Source organism: Spermophilus citellus, assembly GCF_964194105.1.
Source record: "Spermophilus citellus genome assembly, chromosome: 15".
In the NCBI taxonomy this organism is placed as follows: domain Eukaryota; kingdom Metazoa; phylum Chordata; class Mammalia; order Rodentia; family Sciuridae; genus Spermophilus; species Spermophilus citellus.
Genome location: NC_138195.1, coordinates 33,852,026 through 33,868,213, shown reverse-complemented (window position 1 = coordinate 33,868,213; position 16,188 = coordinate 33,852,026). Strand labels below are relative to the sequence as shown.

Here is a 16,188-nt window from a genome sequence, read left to right as displayed (position 1 = left end):
TCCTAGCATTACAATACACGGTTCTGTTTTATCTTTTTTCAGAACACAGGGGGAGAAAGAGGGGAAATAGTATTATCTCAGAAACCAGAAAAGCTTAGATGGATCTCAATATCACAGAAAATTACTTAAGAAACATTTTATAACTGGGACAACAATAAACTAAGATAGAAATGAAATTCTATGTACCATTCCATCTTACACTAAAAATGAATAACTAGAAATAATTTTCTTTTGGGGATTAATTTTCTAAGATATGTAAAAAGAAAAGACAAATTGAAAATACTGGTATCTTATCAATCTCAAATATTCACTTGCAATTATGATTTCACATCCATTTTAACAGTAATTAAAAGATGCCCAATATTTAATGTTAAGTCAACAATAATACACCATTCATATCTTCAGAACCCAAGATGCTAGACTTTGGGTAAGAGGTAAAGGGACAAGACAAACAGGACTGACCTGACAGGGGCCAACCCTCATCTTAGATTCTCTGTCTGATTCTCCAATTAACAGCCATTAGGACTGTTTATCTCTAAGTCTTTTATCATACTCTGCTATGGTTTGTTTACTGAGTATCTCCCAAAGGGATATAGAGAGAGGCTTGGTCACCAGGGTGTGGTCGATGAAGGGTTTTTAGAACTTTAAAAGCAGTGCCTATGGGAAGTTTTAAGGTTGCTGGAAGCATGTCCTCGAAAGGGATGTGGGACCCTGCCTATTCTTTCTGTCTCTGCTCCAGTCCAAGAGGCAATAGTTTGCTCCTACACATTCCTGCCACAATGTGCTTACAGCCACTGCTATCACCAGAGGAAAACCTACACCCACACTGCCCAATCTGGGCCTCTGAAGTTCCAAAACTGAAAGCTAAATAATATTTTCTTTAATTCAAAAGTGGGAGGAATGTTCAGCATTTGGAGCTGGGATGACAGATATCCATGTATTTTTAGTGACAGAAAGCTGATTAATACAGACTCTTTAGCCAAAAGTAGACTATGTAGAGGTTTTGTTTCAAAGAGGGCTTCCATTTACACAACAGGATCAGATGACGCATTTGGATTGAATTGAATATTCCTACATACACTGTAGGAAAGTCTTTATATGGACCCGAGAAAAGTCTAAGAAGGGATTATTAGATTTAAATACTAATTTGAATGAGCACTGCTCATTCTGAGGAGATTTTTATTTGGAAACCTAGAGGTTATCTGGAAGAAAGAAGAAGAGCTTAACACCAGAACATTTCTATTCAATAACATTTGGAGGTGGGCTGATGGATAATACAGCATCTCCAATTTAAAGGCCACATATCCATACTACAAACTATCTTCTCTATGGCTTAAAGATACAGGAAATCCTGAAGGGAGACAGGATTCCACCACGGAAATTATACTAAGACTAACTGAAGAAAGTTCATAAGAAGAGATTCCAAAATTAGGTGACATCATTTCCTGGTGTTAAGGTATCTACCAGTGTTTCATTGCATGCACTGGGTGCTGTGCCAGCGGCTTTAAGCCCACAAGATATGTATTAGAATGAAATTTTCATGGTATCTACTCTATCACAGAACTCATTCTCTATCATATCACACAGATATTTGATAAATATTTGTTGACTATGTTGTTAACATGACATAATTTCCTGGGACATCAAATATAATTTAGAAATATTTATTTTTCATTTAAACATTAATAAACCGTGGAGTTCTCAAACATTTTAAGATGATATCATGTATCAATCAAGATCCTTAGCTTTAAACAGTAGAAATGAACTATTATGATTTGAAAGTGTCTCCCAGTAAGCTCCTGTAATATATAATGCAGGAATATTCAGAAATGCAATGAAAGCTGTAACCTAATCAGTGGATCCATATGATGGATTAATAGTTTGCATGGACTATTGTGGTAACTATAAGCTAAAGAAAGTAGGTCACTGGGTGCATACCCTGGGGGATGATATCTTATTACCATGGCCACTTGTCCTCTCTCTGCTTCCTGGCTGCCCTGAGTTAGTTCTGCTCTTAAGCCACTCCCTTCCACCATATTGTTCTGCTTAACCTAAGACCCAGATTGATGGAGTTAGTCAAATATGGACTGGACCTCTGAAAACATAAGCCCCAAATAAACATTTCCTCCTCTAAGTGGTTCTTATTGGGTATTCTGGTCATGATGATGAAAAACTAATACATAAACTAAATAATTTAATCAAAGAATGAATTTACTGGGAAACTTACAGAACAACCCAAAGGGTTGGAGAACCAACCCATTGGACTGCTAGGCCAGGATAAAAACAAAATTAACTTCAGAACTAATCTAATCTGGATACTGCATTTTTTGATAATTAATCTTAAAAAGTAAAATAATAGCATAATAGTCTAAGTAAATAATGCTGCTTAACATTATTGTCAACTCTTATAATATTATCAACTATCACAACACTGATTTTAAGGGGCTTTCTCATTTCAATGATATCAAAATGTTGGTAATATGTAAATTTTAGGATCGATAAAAAACAGTTAATTCTATAGTATGCAATGCTCACCACACACTGAAAAATGGGTACCACCATGCCCACTGCATGCAGCCAGATCTTATTTCTTATGGCAAACACTCTACCCCTGGAGTTTCTTTGAGCCATATGCTCTTAAGCCAAGATTGAGGCAGGTACATCCAACTGGCAGAACTTAGATTGCCCCCATGTTCTATCTGAAAGGAAGATGGAAGAGTAAATATTGACCTTTTCCACTTCTACAGAAGTGAAAGAAGGAAAAAGAAAAGGAGTCAGCTTTTATTTTCTCCTGTAAGAAATTCTCCAGACACAAGAACAGAGTTCAGATGCTTGGCAGTCAAAATGGAATGAAAAATATCCTCTATAGAAAGATTTCAAAGAAACTCCCTCTTATGGTAAAAGTTGGGTCTCCTCTGCTGTTAGGACTTAGAAAACAAACAAACAAAATGTTAGAGCAACACCAGAACAAGAAAGCTCCTTAGAATGGAATCCAAAACCCTTACAATCCAGTCAGAACAAACTTCTCTAGTCTATCTTCCTTTACCACATCTCACAGTGTAGGCATGGCAAATCAGGTGGCAGCCCTTGAACTGCCAGTATCCCTCATCTCTTCAATCATGGTATATTCCTTCTACCTAGGAAACCTCCCAATCATTTTCTCCACTTGGATGACTCCTGTTGCACAATTTGGATTGAAAATCACCTCTTATATGAATTCTTCCATATGGCCCCATCTTTGTGACCCCCTTATCACTTTATACAGATCTCTACCATTGAAGAAAAAGGTCCCAACTTAATATATGAACCAAAAGTGGAATTTCTTGCTTGCTAAACCAAGAGAGCTGCATTTTAAGAGAGTCTACCTAAACAAAGCAAGGAGCTCATCATACCCAGGGTTTGAAGACCCTTAGAGGTCAGGGACTGGCAGACTTCAGAATGTGCTGAGGCATCAGGTGACCTTCAGCTGCAGCAGCAAAGCTGGAGCGAGAATATTGTTGACTGACTGATTTGCAGAAGCATATGCACGACAGTTAAGCTGTTGCTAATTGTCGGGCTTTACAATCTCATGTGCTGGCAGATGCCCTGAGTGGCTAGCTTAAAGAGACATGCAAAATTGAAGAAGCAAGTTGTTACTGATCCATATAGACAGGGATAAGACAGGTCCTGACGGTTACTGGTCACCATGGCCACAGGGGAGGAAAAAAAATCTGTCTTTTCCCAAGAAAAAATGAACTTATCATTTTCATTCTTAGTATAGTGACAATATGTGAGGACATAATAAATATACTAGTTAATAATGTTAAATGAATGCTCAATAAATATTATCATTTATTTGATAGTTTTATACACAAAGAACTATAGTAAGCACTTTAAAAGTATTACCTCAATCCTTCAAACAAATGTATAGGTGGGTACTCTCATCCCTCAGTCACCTTAGGTACTTCACCAGGATCCAAGTGAACACAATGACAAACAACAGATACCATGTTGCTGCCAGCACTTGAGGACTCCAAGGACGTGGCACCTGTCTCCCCTGTGATAGACAGTATGCCTGCCACAAGCATCAGATCTCGTCTGGATCTCATCTGTCTTTGTGGTCACAGCTACAGTGGTCCAGGGCTTCTTAGGATTCCTACTAGTTGGAAACCTGATCTAAAGGTCAACAAGTTCTGCATCTTGCCATCCAACCATGGTCTCAGCTGATAATAAAATCAACACTGAGACCAATATGTCAACCACATCTATGATCTTAAGAAAGCCAGACTTTAAGACTATCTATTCTATCTGGTTGCCAACTACTTTGTAGTCAATTTTCCATCTTTGATGCAATGATCAAACCTATTTGCACGTAAGGTCACATCCTGAGGTTCCAAGTTGATACGAATTTTGGGGGAAACATTATTCAATCCAGTAGCCCTCAAAGTCCTTTCAGACATACTTAAACTGGCATCACTGATGAAAGACTATGTTGTTATTGACCCAAATCAAGCAAATTTGTCAAATCAAACAAAACCAACTGGAAGCTTTGCCCAGGAAGGGACAGTTAGTATAATTGGCAGTTTGAAAAGGAAAAGGCTAAGTTAGTGTATCTGGGGTGGACCATCTTTGAAATAGAATGTAGATCATGACATCACTAAAGAAATAAAGGTAACCGATTAAAATTATCTATTTCAAAATAAGGAGACAGGTGTTTACTTTTGTGTGTGCATGTGCATTAAAGGCATACTCTTTAGTCTTGAATACAATGAAAAAGACTCCTTTTAAAGAACACAATATTAAAGTCTGAAACAAATCACAACAACTAGTTTGTGAGTAAGAGGAAGCCAAAATAAACCAATTTCAAAAGTACCTTAGTCAACAACAAATTGTATTCAGAGATGCAGCATCACAATCAGACCCCCTAATAAATTCTGGGTGTGTTGTTTCTAAAATTCTAACCAAATAATGAAAATTTCAATAACAGGAAAGTAAAATAATGCTCAATAATTGTTGCACCTATTTCATTTTTTCTATTAAAAATCATTTTAAAAAACAGTTGACAAAGACCTTCATTATTTGTTGTATTAAAATTTTGCCTCCATTTCCTAGAGATCAGAATCTCTGTCTGACCCAATATGAGTTCCCTGCTGCCCACCTTGAGAGCACCACAGTCTCTGCATAGGTTTGGCGACTTCTTGGTGAACTGGGCTTAAGCCCCTCATTTGCCACCAAACCCTGAAGACATCAAAGCTATATTGACTGGAACAGAGTTCTAATGATCCCTGCCTAGCACATGGCCAAGCTAGGATTCTAACCTCCAGACACTTCATCAGGAACCAATCACTGAGTTCCCATTCTGAATTTTGGCATAAGCTGGATGGGAAAGTGGGGGATTTAAGACTTCCCTGACCCCCACACTTCCATCGTGCTGCTTCACATCAGGTAGAAAGAGTCACAAACTACCAAAGTCTTTGTAAGTAACCAGTAAAAAACAAATTCAACAATTTTTTAAAAGAAATCGGCAAATACTCAGGATTTAAAGCTGTTTTATATTTAGAACTCAACTAATTCAGGCTTTTGTTCAATCCTCTTGGTTTTCAGAGAGAGATCAGTATCCAGGTGTTCATAAGGCCAGGCTATATTTCTAAATCTAATGCCAGTTTCAATAGTGCAGAGAAGACTAGCAACAGGGAGAAACTGACAGAATAAAGAGGTGGGAGAAAAAGATGGCCTCCTGTGGATCCACAAGCACTCATCTGATGGTTTCCCGTGGTGGTTTTTGTTTTAATCATGTTTTCTGATTAAAACACAATGAAAGACAATCACAACCCCTTACCATGCTGACAAACTGAATTAGCTTTAAACCTGGGGTATTTAACATTATTTACAGAGAAGAAGCCCCCAAATCTAACATTGAATTGACCTTTGCTGTTGAAAATTGCTCAGGCACACAACATTACCAAGTCAAGCAATCATAACCCTATAGCTCAGCATGTTAAAGCACAAAAGGAATAGTGCCAAACATCTGTCTCTACACAAAATCCCCTAATTGTGGCTACAACTTATTAAACAATAAAGCTGTGAGGTGGTCATCTAAATAAAGATTCAGAACAAAACCACACCCAGGATCACTGGATGGGAAGATAAAGTTCCATCAAGATCAAAAAACCTCAAGTTACCTGTGCCTGGAGGCATACACATAATAACATCATGCTTAAAATAGCTAACTATCCTCTCATGCTTGTGTACATGTTTGTGCAACACTAGCCTCAGTGCAGAGCAGCACTTTTCAAAACTACGAGGCTCTGGTTGGCCACTTATCTTCAATAGAATTAATTCTCAAAACATGGCAGTACTGTTCTGTCTGCTTATGACAAAAGCTATGTCACTTTTGGTCACTTTAATGCAGAAGCTGGATCATAAAAGTCACCCTTCGTATTGATTTGATTGTGGCCACTGATCATAACAAGCAGGATCCTAGAGAATAGGTTCACAAACTTTGAGGGCAAATTTTCAAAATTTGAATGCTTCTGTCCTTTTTTTAAGGATTTATCATCCCAAGAGAGGGGGCAGCTTTTTCCAAAATGTTTCATGCTCTTTGAACACTACTGATAAAATAAATGCTTTTAACAAATCTTCTCCATTTAGACAGGCTGCAGACTTCCCTTTCTAGGCCATCTTTAACTGGGCTTAAGCCCCTCATTTGCCACCAAACCCTGAAGACATCAAAGCTATATTGACTGGAACAGAGTTCTAATGAAAGACAAGGAAACAAACAACAACAAACAAAACAAGCCAGTTCTCAGGCTTACAGGGATACTATGGGTTACGTCTAATTTGAGAAGAGACAGTGCATATGATTAAATGCTCATGCTGCTCATTCTTGATAGGGTCACTAGAGTTAGCAAGTAAAAGAAACCCCAGGATGCCTAGTTACATTTGAATTTCAGATAAACAATGAATTTATGTTGAATATGTAATTTATGTTAAGTATATCTCATGTAATATTTGGAACATGTTTGTTCTAAAAATATTGTTTATCTGAAGTTCAAATTTTAATTGTATTTGGCAAACTATTTCTCTCACAAAATATGGGGCCCAAAATTGTAGGCTTGAGGTTGATATGTTATGTCTCAGTCCCAGAGTGATATTTAACTGTGTTTGATAAAGTTTAGATTAGTGATTCTCAGTTGCCCCAAATGTCAGTTCATTACGTTTCTACTATCCAAACCTTCCAAACAGCTTTACTTCCAAGCTCCAAAACAGGCTGTGGAAGTCCTTGCTAAGCTGTTTTCTTTGCCTAAAGAACACTCTGCTCTTGGATAAATATCACCAAGTACGTGAAGATGTGAATTTGCATATGTATGTGAATGCAGAAACCCAGCTCCCACATCTTACAATATTTAACTTGCCAAATACACTTTTTACAGGAAGTATTTTTGGATCAAATTACCTCCAAATCACTCCATCATAACCCAAAGAAACTACAATCTTCTAGCAAGAGTAAGACCCCAATTATTCCTAACAAAACAGCAAAGTTAGTGAGCTCTAAATTTTCATTTGGCGATCCAGAAGAAATCAATACTAGACCTACTTCTTTGTTCCACATAATAATAAAGCAGGTACTTAATTGAAGGGATGCTTGACAAAACTCCAGCTCTTATTGAAAACAATAAGGTATATAATTTAGAGACAACCTAATTAAAGTTTTTTCTTCTTCAAGTCCTTCACATTAATAACATCAATATTTTAGTATTTTATGGATCAGAAAGAGGGGGACATAATTTAATTTTGCTTTGGGTTACTTGCTATTTTGAATAAAGAATGTGGAAGTCACTAATGTTGTTGGCCGTTATTTTATTCTCCTCCTTATTAAGTGTGGTAGGATTGTACTTCTTGGCCCAGTGTATTTTGGGCTTGTGTTAATGGGGGAAGCACATGACCAACTCTGGTCAATGAGTAGAGAAAAGAAATCCTGTATACAACTTCAGGACTGGAGTTTCTAATGGTTGGTACAGGACTCTTCAGAGATCTTTTCTCTCTGACTCAAACCAGAAACATTCAAGACTAAAAATGCTTCATTAACCATATTCCTTAATTGGCTGTGTTCACATACCTCCTAGTGATCAATGATGGCTTGCTAGTGTGTGTGTGAAAAATGCACTTTTGATGGCTTAAATCATAAGGCTCTGGGTTACTTTGGACGCTACCAGCCTTGCACAACTCAGGAGACTTACAAATAATAAGATTTATTATATATCCAGCCAAATGGGTAAAAAATATTCTACAAACTACTTTTAGTCTCCTAAAATTTACTGAACATTTAAGTTTATATCACTATCCCTTTTAATCCTCAACAATCTCTTAAGATTGATACAATTACCTCCATTTTATCAAAATAAAAAGATGGAACTTAAAGATCTAGTTAGCTGATGTTTCTTCCCATGTATGTATTGACTATGGGATGAATCTATATGGCTACATAATGTCAGAAACCATCCTTGGAACACTATAGGAAAAATTAGAAATTATTTAAGAATTTGTGTGTGCAAAAGATGCAAAGGAAGAAGCAAAATAGACCATTTTTAATATCCTATACAGAAGCAGTCTGCATCTGTTTAATATTATAGGCAGTGGTAACTAGAGATAAGTCCTTGCCATCCTCCATTGCTACACTCAACCAATAGCATCAGTAAAATTTTCATGTTAACGTTTCTGCAGGAATAAAAAATTAAAAATTCTAAATAATTTCAAGCAAAGTAACTCAACTATTATTATTATTATTATTTCACTTGGTTTTTGGGGGATGGTGGTGCTGGGGATTGAACTCAGGGCCTTTCCTTGTCTAAGTAGGCACTCTACCAATGAGCTGCATATCCCCAGTGCCCTTGTTCATTTTTAAAATAATCCTTCTGTAAATTCTATAATAGATGGACTATCAGTAATATAGCCCTGAGCACTGTAAAATTTTCAAGTTTCCTTTTCCTTATAAACTTGAAAGTCTCAAATCAGTTGTTCTGAATGCAAATTCCATACAAGTATCAATTTTTTAACACTTCTCACATTAAATGTCCAAGTAAACAAAGCACATCTCTTTGAGATTCCTTTGTGTCAGTATGTAAGCTAAATATATTTGTGTATTTCGAAAAAGTGACAAATTTATGTTGCAGACATTCATGTTTCTTTTTAAACATCTTTAGATTCACTGTTTAAGAACAGGTTGATAGTTAAATTCAAAGAGGAGTATCAAATCTTATAGACCATGAGAAAACACTAAATCTAAACATTGACTCAGTTGGCCTCACTTTTAAGAACACTGCATTTCTCAGAACCCTGTTCTCCTGAATCTCTATCTCATTACTCTTGGGATAATTAAGGGAAACTAAGAAAACATACTAGAGGACCACTTTTCTTCCTCACCAGTAAAATCTTTCAGAACATCCATACATAAACAGAAATTAAAGTAAAACATCCACACTGGAGCTGTAAAAATCATGCATGAGAAATAATGGGTCATAAATTGATAGTTAAAACAATTATCTCCCCATTATTAGAATCAATGAATTCATGCTCTCAACACCCTGCAAAAAAGCAAACAATGCATTAAGAAGATCCATAATTGGAAACAGAATTTTGGAGAGGTGGGAGGAATGACCCAGAATTAACTATTATCTTTCTTTTAATTCAGAGCCTACTGCAATAATAATATTCCCCATAAATAAATATTTCATACTTGAGTTACTTTGCTTGAAATTATTATTTTTAATTTTTTATTTCTGCAGAAACATTAACATGAAAATTTTACAATCAGACCTGGATTTCTTTCCAGCTTCTTACAGCACCTACTACAGCCAAGTAGAAGAAACCTGATGCTGATATACAACAGCCCAAACAGCTGGTCGCCCCAAGGAAGTGGATTAGCAGAAGGATCACAGTACACAGCTCACTGCAGAAAAGCTCTCTATATAGCTTCGTACTTTTTGTATTTTGCTAAAATAGCCACCAGAGGAGAGGACAGAAGGATGATGCATAGTATGATGTCAGATGGCAGGGAGTGAGGATGACAAGACTCCATCTACCAATACTAAAAATGAATGCTCTCTGGACAGTGTTAAGGTCCAATACAGGAAGTAGTTTCTGTTCATCAAATCTAATCTGTTTCAAATCAGCTGTCAGGAATTAATATTACAACTTGCATGGCAGTCAGTACAGGACCACTTTTAATTTTTCCACAAAATACTAAAACATATACCATGCCTTCAATCACTTCTCCTTGGAAAGAGTGTTTGCAATTTGACTAGACATTTCACTCAAGGGTAAACTGGATCAAGAATTTATGCTTAGCACAGACTCATACATCTTGTTTTAACTTCAATATATCAATTAAAACACAGCCTTTCAGGAGACAGGTCCTTAAATGAAAGCTCATTGTCTACGAAAGAAACCGATAAACAAGCAGAAAGGAAAACTGATTCTGGTTCAAATAAACATTCTCCTAATCCCAAACATTTTAACTTCTTGGAGGATATTCTTGCATTGTCTTCATGGTTCCTGGTCTTCTTTTTTATTGTAAATATACTAAGCTTTCTCATTTTAAGACATTCAAAGTGGATGCAAAACTGGAATTTTAGTCATTCACAAATGCACACAAAATCTCAGATTCTGCTACTCTACTCATGGTTCCTTCTCATAGAGGTGGGTCAAGGCCAAGATTAAAGAAAAATTGCTCAAATTAAAATCCTAACTTGACCAACTAGAAGTGGAACTGCTCATTTTGAACTTTAAAGGTAAGAAAGGTGGGCATCAAGCCAAACTTTCAATGGCTTCCATCTGGCTTCTTCTGGCTTCTTCTGCCTTCCCTACATTCTGATTGGGATCAGAATGAAGAACTACTCTCAGATCCTACATACAAATTCTGTGAAAAGAAAAACCCAGAAATCTCAATAGCTCAACACACACAAGAGTGTTCTTTTTTAAAATATTTTAAATTGTAGATGGACACAATACCTTTATTTCTGTTTATTTAGTTTTTTCATGTGGTGCCAGTGATTGAACCCAGTGCCTCATACATTTGAGGCAAGCACTCTACCACTGAGCCACAACCCCAGCCCATACACAATAGTGTTCTTCAGTCTCAAAGAGGGTTTTACCCATCGGTTCTTTTTTTTTAATTGGTTGTTCAAAACATTACAAAGCTCTTGACATATCATATTTCATACATTAGATTCAAGTGGGTTATGAACTTCCATTTTTACCCCCAATACAGATTGCAGAATCACATCAGTTACACATCCACATTTTTACATAATGCCATATTAGTAACTGTTGTATTCTGCTACCTTTCCTATCCCATCGGTTCTTTACAGTTGCTCTTAGGGAATGATGATCCCACAACAATATGAGAACTCAACGTCTTAGTAGTGGCAACTAACATCAGACATGACTCACAGCTACAATTTCAACTTAGTTTCCCCCAAGTGAATCCAGCTTTACAGAAAATGATTCTCTCTACAACCTTGCATGGTAAGCCTAATGAATATAACATTTGCCCTGTAATCAAAACTCTTATGAGACAGTTCTATCAAATTTCCCTATATTTGTCCTATATTTGGTGAAACTTTACCCAATATCAGACAATTCTACAGTGTTATCAGTGATAAATATTTACTATTTAAGATGTTGACCTGTACACAGCCTTCACTTGAATCTAGCATCAAAGCCACTGGTTTTCAACCTAGGGTACACAGCAGAAGTAAGATTCCCAGTGAAATTTAAGTAGCTTGTTATAATTCAGTTCATTCTCAAATACAGAAGCAAGCTTCATTTGCGTTTCATTCTCAAAACAACACTGTACACAAGATGTTGGTTGCATAATAGATTTTCCCAATCAAATCCTGGTTAAAAAGAAGACAGATTACCTATGGAGTTAATAAAAACACAGATGTCTAGGACCTGCACCCAACTTAATGCATCTTTTTACTTGATATTCTTGGTATAGTCTTAGGATAATTATGTTTTACATTAAGGTTTTTTTCCTCCAAAAATATATATTCATCCATTTTTATAATACCAGAAATAATATTCCCTGGCTTATTTGAAAATAGCTTAGTCACTGGCTTAGTCATTATCCTTCAAGGTATTCTGTCTAATTGTGAGGGGATGATTTTATTGTTTTGCACTTCACATTATGCATTATTCTATTATGAGGTTCATCAGGCATTTCACATTTTAAAATTATCAGTAGTAAATTAATCACAGCCATTTCAGTTTCAATCATCTATAGTTTTGTTTTCCTCCAATGCTTGCTTAAGGCTTTACTCAGTTTTAGGCCAGGTTTGTGTCTCTGACAAACAAACTCAAGCACTCCACGGAAAAGCACGACATCCTTTAAACAATTGACAGCTCAAAGAACTGAACCTTGGATATAGACATCTTGTGACACCAGCAGACTGTCAGGATTTGCAAGACTTTGTGAAGAAGTAGACCGCTTCATGATACCACCAAACCCAGGTCAAGGGAAAAAAGAATCAGTTATGTTAAGACTACTCTAAGTAGTATTATTATAATGTTCTTTGTTCAATATATTTTTAATCTTCTATTTCCTGAAAATAAGGAGTCTTATTTCAACTATCTGATAGCCCACACTGCTTGTGTCAAATAAAATGAAACATTTAAAAATGATACTGGAGTCTCACTGAACCCCAGAGTTCAAAAATTCATACCAAGTGTCCCTACTTTTTCAAAAGAGGTTGTTTGTATGCATTCAACAATAATCTTCCTTTTAACCAGGATATAATTGGGAGAATTTATAATACAATCAATATTTTGACTACACAAATTATATTTGAAAATAAAGCTCAATGAATCAGAATTGGCCACTCAAATCCCATCAGGATTCCTATACAGTTTTATGTGCAAAGACTATGCCAATATGTCTCTCTCCTCTAATTTTCCTATGTATAAGCAACAGGCTGGGAATTACATACATCATTACCACCTTATTACAAACTGACACCTGTATAATTTCTGTAAGGCCAGACTACAGAATGACAAAAGGAGGGTATTCTGAGATGGCTGGTCATTCTGAAGCCCACAATGTCACAGGTGATTCCTGAAATCACTCAGACTTAAGACATCCTTTAGAACCTGTGCCTTCCCAGGGAAACTCTAAAGAGACAGATGGTAGGGTACATTCAGTAGCCCTCAGGGCATCAAGCTTATAACAACCCAGTGGTAGTCCATGCTCTCCTTTGCAATGGGAGTCATACAGAGAATAAAATAATCACAATACAGCTTCATGAATGCAGAGGCATTCACACTTCACTGCAAAAATAAGATGTCACAATGCCAAGGAAGAAGAGAAACAAAACTCACAAGGTACATAACTAAACTGCAAGGTCAAATAAGCTGCCCAGCAAACAGGAAGATCACCTGGCGCCCGTTTGCTAAATAGGATTGGACTTAAAGTTCCTACATAATTAACATATTCCACTTAAGAGTCTCCTACATTATTTTTAAGGTCAACATCTTAACAAAAGAGTAAAGCTTACATTTGTGGAACATCCATGTCCTCAAAACTATGTTAAGTGCATTATAAGTATAATCTCAATGTTGGCAATATTAACTTCCTAGTAAGATAAAAGCAGATTATATTTAATCTCTTTTAAAAGCATCATAAATTATGAGGAACTTTTAGATTCTTAAAATCATGTTCTTTGCTATATTCTAGACAACTAGAAAAACAATTATAAAATATCAACTGATAACCAGAATCTGGTTGGAAAGATGCTGTATTCGTTCATTTAAATACTGATTGGCTCCAAAGAACCAAATACCACCAGCACACAGAAACACACACACACATACACACCTCAGTGTTTATTCAAGGCCACTAAACTGTAGCCTAAGAACAAATGGCTCCAGAACAAGCTGGCACTTTTGATTTTGCTGACTAGAATCCCCAAGTTTGGAGCAAGAGCTATGCTGTCTTGAATGAAGAAAGGAAAAAGAGGTCTTCCCCTTCCCGGCAAAAGAGAGAGACCGCTCCTTTCCGTGAAAATCCAATATTCAAGAACGCTGGTTTGAAAGGGCACTAAAGCATTATTAGCCTGTCCAGAATGCACAATTTCTACTCACAAGAGCATCCAAGTGTCTCGGGCGGGCAGTGCCCTCAAACTACCCTCATCTCTGCCAAGGTACCCAGCAAAATGTTAGCCATACCTGACTTTCTCCGTGGGTCCTCCCACTCTCAGTTCTGAAGGTGGACTTGGGCTTCCTGGACTTGAAGTTGCCCATGGCGGGTCGCAGTACGCAGTCCACCTGCACCGTCTGCTCTACATGCTGCGGTGCCTCACGGAGGGGCGGTGCGTGCTCCTCTACAGGAGCCCGGGCGTCTGGATAATTCTCTTTATTGTCTTCATCCCTACAAGAGGAGAGTCCCAATTAAAAAGTACCAAAAATTGAATAAGCTGTGGGACAAAAGAGACGCTGATGATATACATCCATTGCTGCTATACCAATAGGATTCCTAACAAAATTTTTAGTGCAGGCTCAGGAACTGCTTAAGGATTAATTTTATAGGAACAACTTAAGAAACTTATTAACTTATTATTAACTTATTAACTTATTATTAACTTATTTCTCTACTCTCCCTTCCATTCTTTGAGTGGATACATACTTTTTATAGTTGTCACGATGTGCATACCAGCATTGGTTTTAAATTTTACACTTTCAGATGCTTTCACATATATCACATTTTCTCACAATAATAATATGAAATTTTCAGGTTAGACATTGTAATCCCAAATTTATAGATTAAAATGCAGCAACCAAACAACATGCCTAATGAAAGGGCCAATTTACCCAGACCCAGGGTGGTCAGGAAGATCTCAGTTTCTCAAGCCTGTATTCTGGGTTCAAGATGGGACGCCTCCCCAGCTTACAATCATCTCCTTACAATTTTCAGAGGCATTTAAGAGTTTAATGGGACCTACTTTGATAGAAAACAAGTCACCTGGATCAAAATAAGGTAAGAGCCTGATTTTACTTAACCAGGCCATCTTAGCAAAGCCCTGAGTGGAAAGTCAAAGATCTTGGTGTTTGGATTCTGTCAGTCCCAAGTCACTAAAGAACACAGAAGAGGCTGGCATTACCACCATACACTTCAGGTGCAAGGAATGGTGCTTGCATTTTAAACTCAACAAATTCAATAAAATGTTCCCCCACCCCTTCAGTTCTAATCTTCTCAGAAATACTGACATGGTAACAGTCCTATTTGAAGCCATTGGTCTTACTTAAACCTAAATGCATTTTATTTTTCATTTTGCTAAGAATCAAGCAAACACTCTGGACATAACCAAATATGGGATCAATATCATCAACCTTAACCCTCTGGAAATCACTTAGGCCAGATCATGCAATTCCTTAGGAGCAGCTACTTTCCCCAGGTGTTTTTGCCTTATGCTCTCTTATTGGAACCACCCATAAAAGAGTTTTGGTGAGATCTGGGAAGATAGTCCTCCTTGCTGAAGGACACATAAGCCAAGAGGCAAGACCAACAAAGGACGATTTCTATGCTCTCTGCAAAAGACACATTTTCACAAATAAAAGAAAGATTAAATTCACTAAGATAATCTCAGGGGAGAATGAACTTCTATTAGTCTCTGGAAAAGACCAAAGCAAAGATTGGGAGAGATAATCAGTAATAGAGGCCTTGTGCAGTGGGCAAAGGGTAGAAATTAAACAATGTAGAACAGTTCAGCTTAAGTCTCAGGACAAACTTCCTGCTCCCTGATAAAAGAGAACTCAACAAGTGAAATAATTCTTCATTGTCAGTAACTGAAAAACAAATCAATGCAAATGACACTGATCTTAAGATAATTCACAATTATTCTTTTTCCCCAGGATGAGGATACAGCTTAGAGGTAGACAGATTGCCTAGCATACAAAAACACCCTGAAAAAAAAAAAAAAACTAAGTCACTAATGAGTTTAGAAATTAATATCAAACCATGAATTGGAAATCATACTAGTTCATTTGAAGTGAATTTTTTCCCACAAGGAAATATGGAATAATACTCATCTACTTTATGTTCCTGTGGGAGAAAGAAAAGTTTACAATTAACTTAATGTTCCTAATTCAAGTAGAATTCCAGAACACTCGGGAATAAGAGGGGAAAAAAAAGGAGTTTTTTCAAATCTAAAATGA

The 16,188-nt window shown here is 36.8% G+C and overlaps 1 protein-coding gene across 2 annotated transcripts in view; it reads right to left on the bottom strand.

Moving 5' to 3' along the window:
* The window catches only part of FAM13C (family with sequence similarity 13 member C), a 118,650-nt gene that overhangs the window by 92,618 nt on the left and 9,844 nt on the right, over positions 1-16,188 (bottom strand). For both annotated transcript variants that reach the window (XM_081267905.1, XM_081267903.1), the window contains one exon: positions 14,203-14,404. In XM_081267905.1, the coding sequence (XP_081124031.1) occupies positions 14,203-14,277 (75 nt within the window). In that variant the 5' untranslated portion in view covers positions 14,278-14,404. The remainder of the gene's footprint in view (positions 1-14,202; positions 14,405-16,188) is intronic.